At 38.8% G+C, this 17458-nt stretch overlaps 1 protein-coding gene across 4 annotated transcripts in view; it reads right to left on the reverse strand.

Moving 5' to 3' along the window:
- The window catches only part of PLCB1 (phospholipase C beta 1), a 625546-nt gene that overhangs the window by 141886 nt on the left and 466202 nt on the right, over nucleotides 1-17458 (reverse strand). For all 4 annotated transcript variants that reach the window (XM_059705575.1, XM_059705573.1, XM_059705577.1 and 1 more), the window contains exon 11: nucleotides 6884-7041. In XM_059705575.1, the coding sequence (XP_059561558.1) occupies nucleotides 6884-7041 (158 nt within the window). The remainder of the gene's footprint in view (nucleotides 1-6883; nucleotides 7042-17458) is intronic.

Genomic DNA, 17458 nt, shown 5'->3' on the forward strand with positions numbered 1-17458 from the left:
CTTCATATAAACCATCATTAGTGGACACCGGAATGTGAAAGAACCTCACTGCCCAACTGCTCCTTATTAAGCCCAAACCATTTTTCAGAAACTGCTAACACTAGGTTCAATAATCTATAAACCATATGGCTCAATTACTATCCTCCAGGGCAAAATCTGCCCTTGAAATCCTTTATCCTTGACGAACAGCAGGGTGCATTTGATAACCATTTTATGTGAGCATTTATGTAGCAGTTACATTGCATCCTAAATTATTATTTCTCGCATAGAATGAATCTTTATTTTCAGAAATGCTCCATTTAATCTCATCCTCAAATTTAATATGTTTTCATCATATATGTTATCACATTATCCAGTTTTCCATCTTGTGCAATTGCTGCTTACAAAGTAGCTGGCCAAGGAGGGAGAAAAAGGAGCAGCTTGGGGATGGGGTGGGTGGGTGAGCGTCCCCTGTGGGGAGGAAGGAAACTGAGAGGGAGCAGAGAGAATGAAGACCAAGTGGCGAATTACTATGTCATGACCATCAGAAAGGCTAAGGCAATGAGGCAGAGAAACAGAAGGGCAGATAAATGAGGTAAATAATAAATAAATCCCTCGTGCAAAATAAAAGCCTCTCCAGAAAGAGAGTGAATTACAGCCTGTCCCACTTTCCAGAACATAACCTTTTATTTGGCTCATACAATAAATAGTAGGCAACTGCAAGTAGGGATGCTCACTTTGGGGGATATATCGCCCAGAAGCTTTCCTGATTACACAGGCTGAGAGCAGATAAACTGTGTGACATAAAAATGACAAACTTCAACAATCAGTTTATGTAGCTGCTGCAAAACACGCTGTGGCTATATAGGCTAATTAGACTGTGAAGGTCACGTCCAAATACTTAGGGAAGACCAAACTGGCAAACATTGGGAGAATCTTTAGACTACCCTCCAATACACTGGGACCTTGACTTACCAGTGTCCCGACTAACGAGTTTTTTGAGATACCAGCTGTCTCTCCGCCGATTTTTTGCATTGAGTTGACAGAATAATTTGAGTTAACGAGCTCCTTAACGAGCTCGGTCTCAGAACGAATTAAACTCGTAAGTCAAGGCCCCACTGTATATTATACTTGGAATTTCACATGGGAAAACAGAGAAAGACAAAGTTCATTTATCTGATCAACAGAGGCTAGAAAGACTAAAAATTAAAGCTATGCTGTAATTTGTCTTTTTTTTTCTTTCTTTAGAATGGGAAACTTCATCATTTTAAAACATGTTTATTGAGGACCTACTATATACCAGATTCTTTTCAAAGTGCTTAGGACAGATTAGGGAACAAAAAAAAGATCCTGTCTTTGTGGAGCTTACACGCTGGTAAAAGGAGACAGACAATAAACAAGTATTCCTCTAAGATTTTTATGGTTTTCTGTCTTATGTTTAAGTCCTTTATCCATTTTGAGTTTATTTTTGTGTATGTGTAAGTTGGTGATCTAGTTTCATTTTTTGCATGTATATGTCCAACTTTCCCAACACCATTTATTGAAGAGACTCTCTTGCCTCCTTTGTTAAATATTAATTGAGCATAGTGGTTTGGGTCGATTTCTCGGTTCTCTATTCTATTCCCTTGATCTATGTCTGTTCTCGTGCCAGTACCAGGCAGTTTTGAGAACAGTGGCTTTGTAATACAGCTTGATATTTGGTATTGAGACCCCACCTACTTTGTTCTTCTTTTTCAGGATTTCTGCAGCTATTCAAGGTCTTTTTTTATTCCAGGTGAATTTTTGGAGAGTTCGTTCTAGGTCTGTGAAATATGCCATTGGCATTTTAATGGGGAGTGCACAAAACAACAAGATAGCCCACTGCATGGGAGAACATTTGCCAATGTTATCTCTGACAAGGGTTTAATCTCCAACATTTACAGGGAACTCATACAATTTAACAAAAGGAAGATAACCCAATTAAAAAATGGGCAACGTACCTAAATAGATACTTTTTGAAAGAGGACATAAGGAAGGCAAAGAGACATATGAAAACATACTCAAAGTCACTAATCATACAAGAGATGCAAATCAAAATGACAATGAGGTACCATTTCACACCCGTCAGAATGGCTATCATCAACAAATCAACAAATGACAAGTGCTGGCGAGGATGCAGAGAAAAAGGGACCCTCATGCACTGCTGGTGGGAATGCAGACTGGTGCAGCCACTGTGGAGAACAGTATGGAGTTTCCTTAAAAAACTAAAAATGAACTCCCATTTGACCCAGTGATCCCACTTCTGGGAATATATCTCAAGAAACTAGGAACACCAATCAGAAAGGATATATGCACCCCTATATTCATAGAAGCACAATTTATAATAGCTAAGATTTGGAAACAGCCTAAGTGCCCATCAGCAGATGAGTGGATTAAAAAACTGTGGTATATCTACACAATGGAATACTACACTGCTGTAAAAAGGAAGCAGCACAGTATTCACTCACTCATTTGTGGAATATAATGAACAACATAAACTGATGAACAAAAACAGATCCAGAGACAGAGAAGCATAGATCAGATGCTCAAACCTCAGAGGGAAGGTAGGGGAGGGTGGGGGTAAGGGGGAGAGATCAACCAAAGGACTTGTATGCATGCATATAAGCCTAACCAATGGACACAGACATCAGGGGGGTAAGGGCATGAACGGGGTGGGGGGGCAATGAGAGGATAAGGACACATATGTAATACCTTAATCAATAAGGAACATAATAATTAAGTAAACTAAGCAGAGTGGTAGAAGGTGATAAATGCCAGTTGATAAGTAGAAAAAATAAAGAGGAGGTGGGGAGTGAATCAGGCGTGTGGGAGTGGGCATGAAGGCTGTTACAGTATTAAAAAGAGTGCTCCCAGTAGCCCCACTGAGAAGGTGGCATTTGAGAAAGGCTTCAAGGAGGTAAGAGGTGAACCGTGCAGACACCTGGGGGAAGAGCATTCCAGGCAGTGGGAACAGCCAGTGCATAGGCTGTGAGGTGGGACCTGCCGACCATGATCAAGGAACAGGAAGGAGGCCAGTGAAGTTGTGGCTGAGTGAGGGAGAGGGACAATGATAAGGGGCACGGGGGGGGGGGGGGGCGGGGGCGGAGGGGGTAAGATCAATCACATAGGGCCTTGTCCCTCATTTCTCTTCTTACCCTTTCTTACAAAGTCACTGCACACAGTGGTTTCTGGAAAGCAGACCCCATGCTGGTAATCATGCAGAGCAGGGCTGGGACCAGGGAGAGGCAAGTGAGGTGTCCAAAAGGGAAATTTAAAGAGATTCATCCTCAGGTGTCAGCTCTGCATTTACATGACGTTAAATTTTGCATTGGAGGTGCCTCACCCTAGTGCCTGTCCTGATGTAGAGAATTCCTGCTCTGTAGATTTGTCCACAAAACAGGCATTTCTACACCCCACACTTATCCTTGTCAACCACCACTACCCATATCTTTGCAAGAATGATCTATCCTGCAAAAGCATATCAGCAAGAAACATGGCTGGGTAAACCAACCATCAGGGGATATGGGTTTGCTGTTCTCTTTGGCCACCCGATTCTCTCAGCTCCAGCAGGGAGAGAACATATTCTGGGCTAGATTTAGCCTTTAGTCTCTGAATCTGTCAGCAAGCGTGTGGATGTGGTTGAGAAGTTGTGCCTCTGGAGCTGGGGAATAGACATTCAATCAGCCTGTGGTTCTGAGATCACAGATAAGTTTGAAGAACCACTTGTACGGTTGAGTGCACAGGGAGAGTCACTCTAAGCCGACTTGATGGCCGAGGCCAAAAAGTCAATGCTCACATAAAACAAATATGCCTTAGAAGGAATTCAAAAACCTTGAGGAGTATAAATTTTTAAGAAAAGGTATTTCCTTAATAAAAATAAATAAATAAATGAATTCACATGAGCAAGGGGCAAGGGGGTCGGTGGGCCGTCTTGGAAAGGGGTCAGTGCACAAGGCCATTAGTCCCTTAGCTCAATAATGGTTCCCTCAGGATCATCTCCATCCATCAACAGACAGATGAGCCCAAATTGCTCACCCCACATCAGAGTCATCTGTCCTCTACTTTTTCTTAAAGAGTTCAACCAGCCCTGAATAGTTTTTCTCAGTGGTTAGAGATTGGCCCATATCTGAAGGGTCATGATTGGGTTCAATTCCCAATCATGGGCATGTACCTTGGTTCAAGCAGATGGCAACCAATTAATGTGTCTCTCTCACGTCGATATTTCTCTCTCTCCCCCCTTCCCTACTCCTTTCCACGCTCTTAAAAAAAAAAAATCAATGGGGGAAAATATATCCTCACTCCTGGGGTGAGGATTAAAAAAAAAAAGAGTCCAACCAGATTGTGGTTGGTATCACAGATGTCTGACAAAAGACATTGGCAGGAACTGGGAGGGTAGGAGACTATGAAAATGAAACAAAAAACCCTTTGATTTCCCATTAAATAAAACAAAAAGATCTTAAGAGTGGTCAATTTTAGGAGCAGATACAACTTTTGAAGATTTTGATCAGAATTGAGATAACCCCATATTAAGCTTTGTTGTAAAATTTAGTGAAGGGTGCATTTTTTTCCTCTAATAATTGTACTGCAGCTTCAGTTTAAGAAATCATGAAAACTTAGATTTCCTAGACACAACATATTTAACACATTTTAAGGTGCTAGTGATATTACTTCTGAACACATTTTTTATTGCTGTCAAACTTAGTACCTTTGATCAGGACACCATTTACCCCAACTGAAACCTGTCTGTTCTTTAAAATCTTTTATCTTTTTTGCTGCTCTCTGAAGTGGTAGCTATTTATCACATTGCAAGTGCCCGAGGCCTAAAAGCTGGAGACTGGGAATTTGTTGCTCCTTATGCTACTTCTGAAACATAACTTCCCAATCTTATTTTAAAATGAAACAAAAACCCAGTTCTCATGAAGCAGCCAAGCCAGTTTTTACCATGTCCTCACACCTGCTATCTACTGAGCTCCCCCTCATTCAACAAAGACTTTGGCAAGTGGCTCACTGTCCTTTTCTTCTTCATCCAAAGCTTTGTGTCTAATCTCGGTGACATAAACATCTAACTCATCCAATATTCTAGCCTCTCAACGCTCCACCCTCCCCATTTTCAATGGCCCTGTTGCCACTCTACCTTAGTGCCCCAAATACCTGGGTTCTGTTTTTTTGTTTGTTTGTTTGTTTGTTTGTTTTGGTTGCTTAGGGCAAGAGTTAGTGACCTAGAGTCAGTTCTGCCCTCAGAACCAGGCAACCCCGGCAATGGGGCTCACACGATGGGACCTGTGCTATAGGGGTTGTCCTCTAGCCCTTCTCTGCTAATTCCCTTCCAAAGATGTGAGAAACCTGAGACAGCCAAGAAAATGTGTAAAGTCACATATCCCCTTTCTGGGTCACTTTCTAGGTACCCAGGACCCCTGATATTCCCACCCAAGTGGCCCTAAGCTCCTTGAGAACTGTTCTTAGAGAAGGAGGAACTTCAGTGTCTAAATCAGCCGTGGGCAAACTATGGCCTGCGGGCCGGATCCGGCCTGTTTGAAATGAATAAAACTAAAAAAAAAAAAAGACCGTACCCTTTTATGTAATGATGTTTACTTTGAATTTATATTAGTTCACACAAACACTCCATCCATGCTTTTGTTCCGGCCCTCCGGTCCAATTTAAGAACCCATTGTGGCCCTCGAGTCAAAAAGTTTGCCCACCCCTGGTCTAAATGCATGAAAGTGGGCCTCTTTATGCTGTAGGATGGGTAGGATGGAGCCATAAATGGAAAGAAGGGAGATGGCTATTCCCAGCTAATAAGAATGGCTGATGCTTCTTATAAATTACAGCTTTAGTCCTGCTTTCTAGGTAAGATAAGATACCTAATCATACAATTGTCTCTGCTTCCTGACAGAAATCCACAGAAAAACCCTGCTTCTTTGAGCCTCGCCTCCTCAAATCACCTAATGCATGCCCAAATCCTGCAGGTCTTCTTTAACACGTTTGTACTGAGACACCACGGTTCCCCATGACGTGTGTGCTCCCTTGTTGCATAAGCCAATAAACCCAACTTTAACTTACAGGTGTGTTCTTAGGGTCTTTGACTCCCTAGGTACCAATGTGCTACAAAGTGGCATGTAATAGTCAATATTCCATTCTGGCATCTCAGAATAAAACAGTGTATGATAATAAATAGTAGGCATTAATATCATCATCATCATCATCATCATCATCATCATCATCATCATCTAGAAAGCAAAAAGCTAGAGATACATGCAGTAATATTGATGAAATCTCCCACTGATGCAGAGTGAAAGAAGCAAGAAACAGAATAATGCACACTAGAGTATGAGTCCACTTATGTCAAGTTTAAGAAGTGGTGACACTATGTTGTTTAGAGCTGTACATAAACTAGAACAGCTCTAAAGAAAAGCAAAGGGTGATCACTGGAGGGGTCAGGAAGGTGGTCTGGTGGTCTTCTCTGGGGTAAGGAGGTCATTCTGATGGAAATGGGTACATAAGGTGTTTCTGGGATACCAATCAGTTTCTATTTATTGATTTAGATTACATGGCGTAAACTGTATATCCATTCATTAATATGCACAAATAAGTTGTATGTATTTTTATGTTACATTTCATAATGTTAAAATGCAAGAATAAAAGAATAAGAGCGCTAAATACACTGGCATTTCTTTTCATAAAACAGCTTAGATTTCGTTAGTAAGAGTCAATTCACGTGGTGCCCACTACCCATGAATAAACTGCTAAACTGTAACCTCTGAAATGGCAGAGATGATTAAAGGCCTATGGACTTAACTGTAACCACTAGGACTTTCTACTTTAGGTGGCTTCCCCCCACCTCCCCCCCACCCCCGTTGCCTCTCTTAGCAATAATCATTCCCTCTACCTTGAAGGATATTTCAGTCGTCATGGTGAACCCATGGGTGATGACCGGTTCCTCCTCTGCAGTCCGTCCTTTCCAGCAGTCCAACTCCACACAGCGACAACCAGACAGGAGCACTTGACGGTACATCTCGACGGAGGAGTTTCCAGCCAGCTGGCCAGCTGTAAAACACCAACAAAATGAACCCCAGAATCGCATGAAGCATAGCAGACATTGGTGGCTTCCTAGACAAGCTCTTCAACAATAAGAAAACCGCAGTGTCTAAGAGATGGAATAGTTTTTCTCAGCCTTTCTTCTGCCTCAACATACCAGAAGGTAGTGGGACAAACCTTAATGCAGTTGTGACTCCCTAGCAATGGTTTTGGGGAAGAAAAAATATAAGAAAGAAAACATTGTAACAATAGCAATAACTCATTTTTATTAACTTCTTACCATGTGCCAATTATAGTTTTTTGAACCCTACATGTATTACTACATTTGTTACAAAGATTTCTTGGGCTTACTAACTTTAAAAACAAACAAACAAGCTTATTTTCAGATAATGAAAATGGCATAGAGGAATTCATTTACCCAAATTTCTGAAGCTAGTAAATGGAAGACCCAGGATTATAATTTCAATATAATTCTGTCTTTCTATGAAGGAGTACTGTTGACAGGTTATTATTATATAAGTCAACCCCTCTGTCATGCTTGTGCAAGTCACAAATGCTTAGAAAAGCTAAACATTCTCATCTCAAAAAGTGCTCTTTTATAGGAATAACTTTAAACTTGATAAAAGAAGTGAAAAACTTATTCTCAGATAATTACAAAACATTGTTTAAAAATTAAAGACAACCTAAATATATAAAAAGACATCCCATATTCATGGAGTGGGAGACTTAGTATTAAGATAGTACTACTCCCCAAATTGACCCAAAGTTCAATCCTGAAGATTCTAATACAATTTTGTGAGCAAATATCTAGACCTTCCTGCAATTTGATCTCTGGCCCTGCTTGAATGACTAAACAGTTCTGCAATTTGAATTCTGACTATTTACATGAGGACCTGCATTCCCTGCACTGTCCCTTTAATCACAAAATTTATTATATCAGTTTATTTTGCAGACTTGAAGGTATTGGCTCATGCCTTGTGACTTCCCCTTACTGAGCATGCCTTGTGACCTGCCTCCTGCCAATCATGTCTTATGACTCCAATCTTGGCCATATCTCATGACTCTACCTGCCAATCTCTATTCCCCTTGCACATATTCACTGTTTTGATACTTGCCCCAACCAATCCCCTTAAAGGTCAGCTCCCTGTGCCAAATGCACTTAAGTCCTGTGCCCTACCCCTTCCTCTTCAGAATGTACTTTTGGTCTATGCTAAAGGCTACATCTCCCTGTAAGCCACAGATGAATCTTTCTTTTGCCTGCCATAAGGGTCTTCTGTAATATCTATTGACAATTTCCATCAAAATCCTAGCTTGCTTTTAGGCACAAATTGACAAGCTGGTCCTAAAATTAGTACGAAAATGTAAAGGGCCCAAAATATCCAAAATGGTCTTTAAAAAATAAGAACAAAGTTGGACTCACACTGCCCAATTTCAAAACTTAACTGTGAAGCTATAGTAATCAAGACAGAGTACTGGCATAAGGATAGACATATGGAACACTGGAATAGAACTGAGAGTCCAGAAATAAACCCTCATGTTCATGGTCAATTAACTTATAACAAGGGTGCCAAGACAAGACCTTGCAGAGAGAATCATTCTTTAAATAAACAAATGGTGCTGAGGCAACTGGTTAGCCACATGTGAAATAATGATATTAGACACCTATCTGACATCATATACAAAAACTTGAGATGGATTAAGCTTCTAAATGTAAGTTTTTAATACAAACTATGCTCACATAGCTTTAAAAAAATGTAGAAAACTCTTAAAACATCAGGTAAATCTTTGTGACCTGGATTTAGCAGTGGTTTTGTAGATAAGAGACCAAAAGCACAAGCAACAACAACAAAATAAATCGGTAAACGTCATCCAAATTAAAAATCTTTTTGAACAGAACTGAAATATTCCTGTGAAGTGATGAGAATTATAATAATCGAGGCACCTGAGAAGTCCTGGCAGGAATGAAAGCCCAACTATTCCTGTTTCACTTAAGAAGTCACCAATTTCTTGACAAATTATTTTTGTAAGATTAATAATAAATAACTTTCAAGACAAGCCCACCGCCAATACACAAATGGAAGTCTGGTTTTCCACATGAAAGATTTTCTCTGATTTATACTCTATAAGCCTCCATCATCTTTTAAAATAGTGAGTTTAAAGATGACATTGATGAAAACCGTTAAAATGATGTTGAGATGGACAAGATATGCCTGGTGGAGACAGGGAACAAAGAAAATGGATGTCACTACACCCAATTACCAGCATAACAAAAGGGTGGCACTCTTGAGTTCCGAAGGGCCCTAGTAAATGCACTGAAAGGTGATTGAGTAGGTTTGCACAGTCACTTTTCTCTACTGGAAAAATAGGGCATTTTATCTCTTTTATTAATTTTAAAAACTTTATTGTTGACACTATTACAGATGTCCCCCTTTTCCCCTCCCTTTGCCCACCTCCAGCCAGTCCCCACGCCCTCCCCTCCACGAGATCCTCACCACACTGTTGTGAAAAATAGGGCATTGGGAACATGCAAATGTGCTTGAAAAAGCAGAAATGCTGACCAGATAATCTAGAAAGTTCCTGGTGCTAGATAATCAATTTGCCATTTATAATTGCCTCAAAGTTTGTGGAAGTAAAGGTCTTTGCTGCATAAAGGGAAAGGGGGTAGGGGAAGTGAAATGGAAAAGACAGTTGTTTACCTGGTAAACTTAAGGGAGGGCTACTTGCAATTTCATTTATTATTTAAAGAACAAATAGAAGGAATTTAATGTGCTTTAAAAATGTTGGCCAGTTAATGTTTTGAAAGACATAGTAAGGCATGGGCTTGTGAGATGCAAAGGAATCTGAGAAAACAACACCACAAAAAAACCTAAAAAATGGGAGGTGTGTGGGTGTGTGTTGTGTTTACTGTCTAACACCTAAACTCAACAGAATCCCTCCAAAGTAAACTTGTTCATTCTTACAATGAGTAATCTTTTTAGACATGGAAGTCTCCCAACAAAAGCATATTTTGAGAAAACTCACATATTTCCAAAACTGTCCTCTTCCTTAGAATGCATATTAGGTTCCTTCTATGTTTTTCCTTCATTTATGGAGATTTTTTCCAAAAAATGTATATTAATATTCTCCATTATTCTCTCCTTTTCTGCCTAAAGCCTCAAAGCTGGCTTATTTTTTTCCCCTCTAGCTCCTAACTCCTCATTCTTAGATCCCATGTCTCGTTATATTTTCATTTGATTAGATCAATAAATACAGCTTCTGGGGCCAGAGGATTGCCAGGGGTGGGGATTAATAATATGTCATGAGTCACTCAACCCTTGTGATTTCTGAAACTAGTCTCTGACATCATCTGCCTGGCTGTGAGCACCCCCTGGAGTACATTCCATGCCCATGATGGAATTTAGGAGCTGAAGCTCCATGGAGATTAACCCCTAATGTTGCCCCAAGTCATAGCTCTGCAACTTCTCACTTGACTGCATTCATTCTGGGCAGCTGGCTACATTCACTTGAGCTTTTGTCTCAGATTAACCAAGGCATGCAGGATGGAAGAGACCAGAAAATTGAAAATAACAATCCCTCTATTAACACAGGCTTCTGAGGAATTTCTCCTCTTGCAAAGGGTGATGATTGTGTATATTTATATTTAACATTTTTTATTGTCTTCTCATCAATCTCCAGTGGAAGAAGATTCCAGAGTATGATTCATTTGTTAATTAAGTGACCTCCTTTAATAGGCATTGTCTCCTTTAATAAATGGAAATGGGGGCTATTTCTCTTTGCTTTCAAGGCAGTCAGAGCCATTCAGGGTGGGGCAAAAGTAGGTTTAGAGTTGTTCCTATGGAAAAATAATACAGTAGCTAATAACTAATAGTATAACAATAAAGTCTGTGTTTCTCCTACTTACAAACCTCTTTTTGCCCCACTGTGTAATCCCACCTACCCTTGAGAGAAGTCTCTAAAATACAAAGCAGGTTTTGTTCACCTCAACTGTCTCTTGGGGCACCAGTCTGATCTGATCTTTTCTATAGTGTCTGTCTGCAGCCTCAGGGAGACTATGAAACTCTCTTGAGCATAGATCCAACTGTCATAAGATGGCTTAGGTAGGAAAGTGGGAAAACAACTTTAAATGTGTGCCTTACTAATTATTAGAATCTGTGCATATTCCCACATACATTCTCTGTGGGATACAAAATACTGGGGATATAAAAATGACATGAGGCATACTCCCTACCTTCACCATCTAGGTAGGGAGGCAAGCACAAACAAAGAAGTTTCTTATGTGCCAGGGTGTTTAAACTCACCCTAAACTCTGGTTGCCCTTTCTTTCTCTTCTTCTTCTTTTTCTTTGCCAATAGAATTTTCTATTTAGGTTCTATTGTGCTTCAGGTTCCCCTCCCCAGACCTGGGGTAAGTATTAACTCTTCTCAGCCAGTAGCAGAAGTTCTGTGGCTCATGTTAGTGGTTCAAGTGGGCATTGCTGTGTGGTGTTATATCTGGGCTATATCTAATAGGACATAAAGGAAAGTCTACTTGGTGAGGGGACTTCACTCTTACCAAGGCTCACAAGACAGGACTTGCCCTATGCCACATGTGGACCTTATTTCACAGGGAGACAATATTCAGGGTGCACAGTCATATTGAAATCATAAGGGAGCAAAAAGATGGAAAGCATCTGGGCCTCCCATGACATCAATAAATACCTGATTTAATCAATGGTCAACCAGCCTGCTTCTGGACCTTTTGTTGTATGAGGTAATAAATTCCCTAATATTTAAGCCATTAAGTAATAGTATCTTAAGTAAACCAGCCAAAGTAAGACAAATACCATATGATCTCAATTATATGTGAAATCTAAAGAACAAAATAAATGAACAAATGAAATAGAAGCAGACTTATAGATACAGAGAACAAACTGATGGGTGCCAGAGGAATAGGGGGTTGTGAGGAAGGGTGAAAAAGGTTAAGGGATTAAGAAGGTACAAATTGGTGCCAAAACCGGTTTGGCTCAGTGGATAGAGCGTCGGCCTGCGGACTGAAGGGTCCCAGGTTCGATTCCGGTCAGGGGCATGTACCTGGGTTGCGGGCACATCCCCAGTGGGAGATGTGCAGGAGGCAGCTGATCGATGTTTCTCTCTCATCGATGTTTCTAACTCTCTATCTCTCTCCCTTCCTCTCTGTAAAAAATCAATAAAATATATTAAAAAAAAAAGAAGGTACAAATTGGTACTTACAAAATAGTCACTGGGATTTATAGTACAGCACAGGGAACATAGAGATACTGTAATAATTATGTATGGTGCCAGGTGAGTACTTGAAATATTGGGAGGAACACTTTATCAAGTTTATGATTATCTAACCACTATGCTATCCGCCTGACACTAATACAAAATAGTATTGGCTATAAACTGTAATTGCAAAATAAAATTTGAAAAAGTAATATTATTATGTTACTTATAGCCCAACATACTCTGACATGTATTTTACTTAGAGGCAAATTTAAACGTGGTCTATTTATTTGCTCAATTCATCTTCTTTCCATTCTATCACCCAACTTTCATAGGTTTGTCTGTGATTTAAACCAAAAACAACAGGTTGCATATGCTGGAAGCTAAATGAGTGGGAGAGATGTGAAAGGGTTGGCAGTGGAAGACTGACAAGGGTCAAAATATATCTTGAGTCATTTCTAGAATGACTCAAGAACATATATGAGATTTTTGTAGCTAAGAACATATATGAGAGAGAGGAGTTGAATGATTATTTGATTCATTCAATCAGATAATATAATTTGTAAGAGGAATAACTAAAACCTAAAGTTATGTTTTCCTTTTTAAGTTGAACAAGGATGTTAATTATTCAGTTATACCACTTTGCCTTGCTGGTGTATATGGAGCCATTATCTCCCAAATGGTTTGTAATATGGGAAGATTTATGAAAAGCTGAAAAACTACAGGTTGAAATGAGTGCATACTGTTCTATCTGGAGAGACTTTTGTTTTGAGTCATAAGGGTAGATTTCTCAAGGAAAAACAATAATTTAAAACATAAGCACTACTTGATGTACTGCCAAGACTATCCAAACCCTAGAAAATGACCATCATAATTAAAAATCAACTCGTTCTGTGCAAATATTCCTCTCAATCATCTGATTTTATATTTCCTCTTGGGTGTCTTGATAGTTAACAAAGGGGCAATAATGAGGAGAGAAATAGACATCATAATAATAATGCATTGCTAAACTGATTGGTTTCATAGTGTAGATTTAATTTTTATAGTCCATTTGAGTGCTCAAAAAAAACATTCTAAATATCAAAATTCTCCTTTTGAATTTGGACTGTCATTTCTCAGGTATACCAGTTCCTAAAATGCTCTAAGAAAATAAGAAGGATGGGGGATAGGGAGAGGAGGGTTGGTCATAACCTTAATAATGTGAATCTGTAAGCCTTCATTTCTATATTAAAAACATACTGCAGTAGGTGCCAATTTTGTTTGTACCTAACATTTTTCAAACCTATTTGAATAGGAAAGCTTTCCTTTTGCTCCCAAATAGCTTTTATATAAAATACTGTTTTTATATAAAAATTTTCCACTTGTTCTGTAAATAGCTGTAAAATGAGCTCTAACTCATATTAATATTGAATTTTAGCATTTAATTGGATTTTATTAAGTTATACATACATTGGTTATATTTTTATTTTCTTTATTATGCTATTTATTATAATATTCTTAATTGGCCTTGGGAAGTTTGAATTTCTGTATCATTAATGTTTATATTTACCCAAAGGTATATGAGTTATACATTTAGATTATCTAGAAGTAAAACAATGATACTACTAATATTGTATAAAGTAAAATCAGATTTTACCTCTAAGTCAAAAGAGGATTTTAGGTAAAGCTTCAAGAGCCTGTATTCATATTTATATATAATTATTTTTGGCTAATTATATGAAATCCTCCTTAATTTCCCTGTAGGAAAAGGAAAGACTTTGATATTGGGACAAGGTAATATTATTAAAATATTGATTTTATAATGCAAACTTTGGTATACAAAACATAGCTCAGGAAAGTGAACAAGATAAATTTTTTAAAACTTAAAAAAATCAGAACATCATTTAACATAGGTAACAGTTTAAAAAATTAAATATTTGAAAATATGCTAATTCTACTATTAGATATTAAATAATTGGAGAGGGAATTGGTTTACTTGTTCAGAAATCATACATATGATTCAGATGGTGGTAATATGAAACTACTGTACAAAAATTTAAACAGTTATTTGAGTTCTTCCTTCACCAAAAAAGGAGTGGACTCTTTCCTAGTAGCTGAAAGTTCTTCCTTTTGAGAACTGTTTTCCTTTAATATGCTAACACCCTAAACAAGCTAACAAATGGAGCCAAATTCTGTACCACATCTGTGCTTACCAAGCTATTCAGAAGGGAGGGCAAATCAGTGATTGTGGGAGAAATTAATTGGACTGAAATCCTCAGTGAAATTCAGTTTAAAAAAAAAACAAAAAAGAACTGCAGAGAAAAATTTGCACAGTATTCTGTAGTTTGTATTAATCTTGAACAATTTTAGCGCTATCATTGTGTTGTCAGTAAAGTGAATAAGTAATTATGTATAACTTGTTAGGTATGAAGATTAATAAAGGATGCACAGCTATAGAATCAATTTTAATTGGGAGGTAAAAATGAAAATATGTATGTGAACTTGTGCCTTAACAAGAAAAAATAAAATAAAGTTTTTATTTTGTTTTGTTCATGAAAAAGGTCTAGAAACATCGTTTTATAAGGCAGGGCAGGATCCAAATTGCTATTACTCATACAATTTCTTTCCCCCTAAAAGGAACGAGGAATCATTGGGGAAAAGTCTGGTTCCATGTGTTTTGTAGAAATAAACAAGGTGAGCCTGGAAGATCTTCATGTACCAGAAAGCAAAGACATTTTCAAAGATCAATGGGTGATGCCAAAAAGACATAGAAACCAGCCTAAAATATGTTGCCACCAACAAATGCTGAGGCAGTTTGAGCATCAAAAGTGGCTTTGTTTGAAGGAACAAACATAAAAATCTGAAAACCATAGGTCCATAATGATACACAGAAAGAGAAAAATTAATATATTTTGAAAGAAGTTATAAAGAACAGAGTGTATATCCAGGCAGACTTGTCATTCAATCATTTTGTTATCACTGACTCATTTATTATATGACAAATAATAGAAAAACTGTCTTAAATAGATCAGTTGAAAGCACTTGAGGATTTAAAAGGACTATTGGCATAATTACTGCATATTGTAACTTTCCAGGTAGATGAAACCAGTGTCCACAATTTAACTGGATATGCATTTAAGAATCATGTCATCCTGAGTATACAAGAAATGCAAAATTCTCTCATGGGCCAAGGTCTTTGAAGTTGTATTTCTATGATCCTATCAAATCAAAGCTCTACACTCTTATCTTGAGGTTTTATAGATCTCTCTCCTCAAACTTAAATGAGAAAAAAGATCACATCTTTAATTTTAACCTTTATGTAAAATTTAACTTTCTCTTCATTTATGAATGCAAGTTACAAATCACAGCAGTACTAACAGGACCTATGACTTTGTCATGAGTGGAAATCCCAGATATTCTCATATCATATTCTAATTGTAGCAGGTATCACAACATGCTATGTGTGCAAAAATTTTATTGTATTAATAAAATATGTATTACTTTACCACAGATTTGATTTTTAGTATTTGATAAAAACATTTCAATAGAATTTTTTCCTCTTTAATCCGATGTACGTACTTTATTTTATACATTGAACACTAGAACGGTTCCTAGACTTCATCAGACTTCCCAATAGGTCAATGGTACCAAATAAGATTAAAGAGGCTAGAAGGGAAAAGCCCTTTATAAAGGCTTAGAAATTTAAGTGGAACCTGCAAAACCTTTGAAATAGGCCTAAAAAACTGAATCCAGGGAAGTGGGCTGAGTGGACACTCTTCTCTTACAGTTAGTGGTTTTACAACAGGGCTAAAGATATCTTGACACCCCTTCAACCCAGAGCTCTGGTCTATGTCCCCTCCCTTTGAATCTGGATAGGACTGTGACTGTTTGGACAAATAAAGAAGGAAGTGCAATACAGAGCTTCAGAGGTTAAAGGCAAAAAGGCAATTAATGTTCCTCCTTGTTCTTTGGGACACTCGTTTTCGTAGCTGTGAGCTGCCATGTAAGTAGTATCTCTACCCTGGGGCTGCCATGCTATGAGGAAGCCCACACCACATGGCGAGGCCTCCTGCTGGCCATTAGGTCAGCAGTCTTAATGGGGCCCAGCTGTTGTATGGCCCCAGCCCAAGTGCCAGACACGTTGGAGGAGAAACTTCCAGATGATCCCAACTCCCAAGATGTTAGTGTTACCCTGAGCCATTCACTTCCCAGCTGAGGCCCAAGACACCAGGGAGCAGAGACAAGCCATCCCCTCTGTGTCCTGCCTGAATTCCTGACATAAAGAATATGGATCCAAAAAATAAATAGTGGCTGTTTTATGAGTTTTGGAGTGATTTGTTAATGCAGAAAGGGGTGACGAGAATAGGGTTTGGATGGGCCAAACATGAATCTAGTTAGTTTTATGGCATGGATCTCTTTTAGTAGATAATGTCAGTTGAAATAAAATAGACCACAAGTAGCCTGAGAGCCAATCTAATTTTCCTAAACATCATGCGAGTTGCAGTTCAAATGACTATGGAACTCAGATTATATGACTCAGAATAGATGGTCTCTGATTACACAGGATCATCCTGACAGTCCATTCCAACTGTCTCAAGGCTACATTTCTATCCATGTCATTTCTATTCTAAACTATTTTTCATGGAGTGTGGGATGCCAGGCCAGTGCAGAACCTGATACCAACTCCAACTGCATTTGAGCCAGGAGGACTAGGCCTCTTCAAGGAATTGGGAAGAAAGAACTGCTTAGGTGCCAGATGGCTGAACCCTGTGAGACTCTCTTGGAGAAGTCCCCATTGCCTGGGTCTCCCTGGTCACGCCACAGGTAGTGTTACTGGTCTACTCCACCAAGCAAATCACACCCCCCTGAGCAATGAGCCATGAGCACATCCAAACCTCCCCCAAGGCATGGGGAACATTTACAAGGCATAGAGTCTAAATGACACCCCAGACTTTGGTTGCACTGTGGGTCTTCAGGTCTCTCTTATCTTATACTCATTTGGAAATGAATTGTGTGAAGCAGGAGAGTGACATGGCTTTTAAAACCAGCCAATAAAAGAAAAATATCGCATGATCTCACTCATTTATGGATAATAAAGACCATTATAAGCTGATGAACAAAAATAGATACAGAGGCAGAGCAGCATCGAACAGACTGCCAAACTACAGCAGGAAGGCCGGGAAGGGTTCGGGGGGGGGGGGGGTAAGAGATCAACCAAAGGACTT

Source organism: Myotis daubentonii, chromosome 8 (genome assembly GCF_963259705.1).
Source record: "Myotis daubentonii chromosome 8, mMyoDau2.1, whole genome shotgun sequence".
In the NCBI taxonomy this organism is placed as follows: domain Eukaryota; kingdom Metazoa; phylum Chordata; class Mammalia; order Chiroptera; family Vespertilionidae; genus Myotis; species Myotis daubentonii.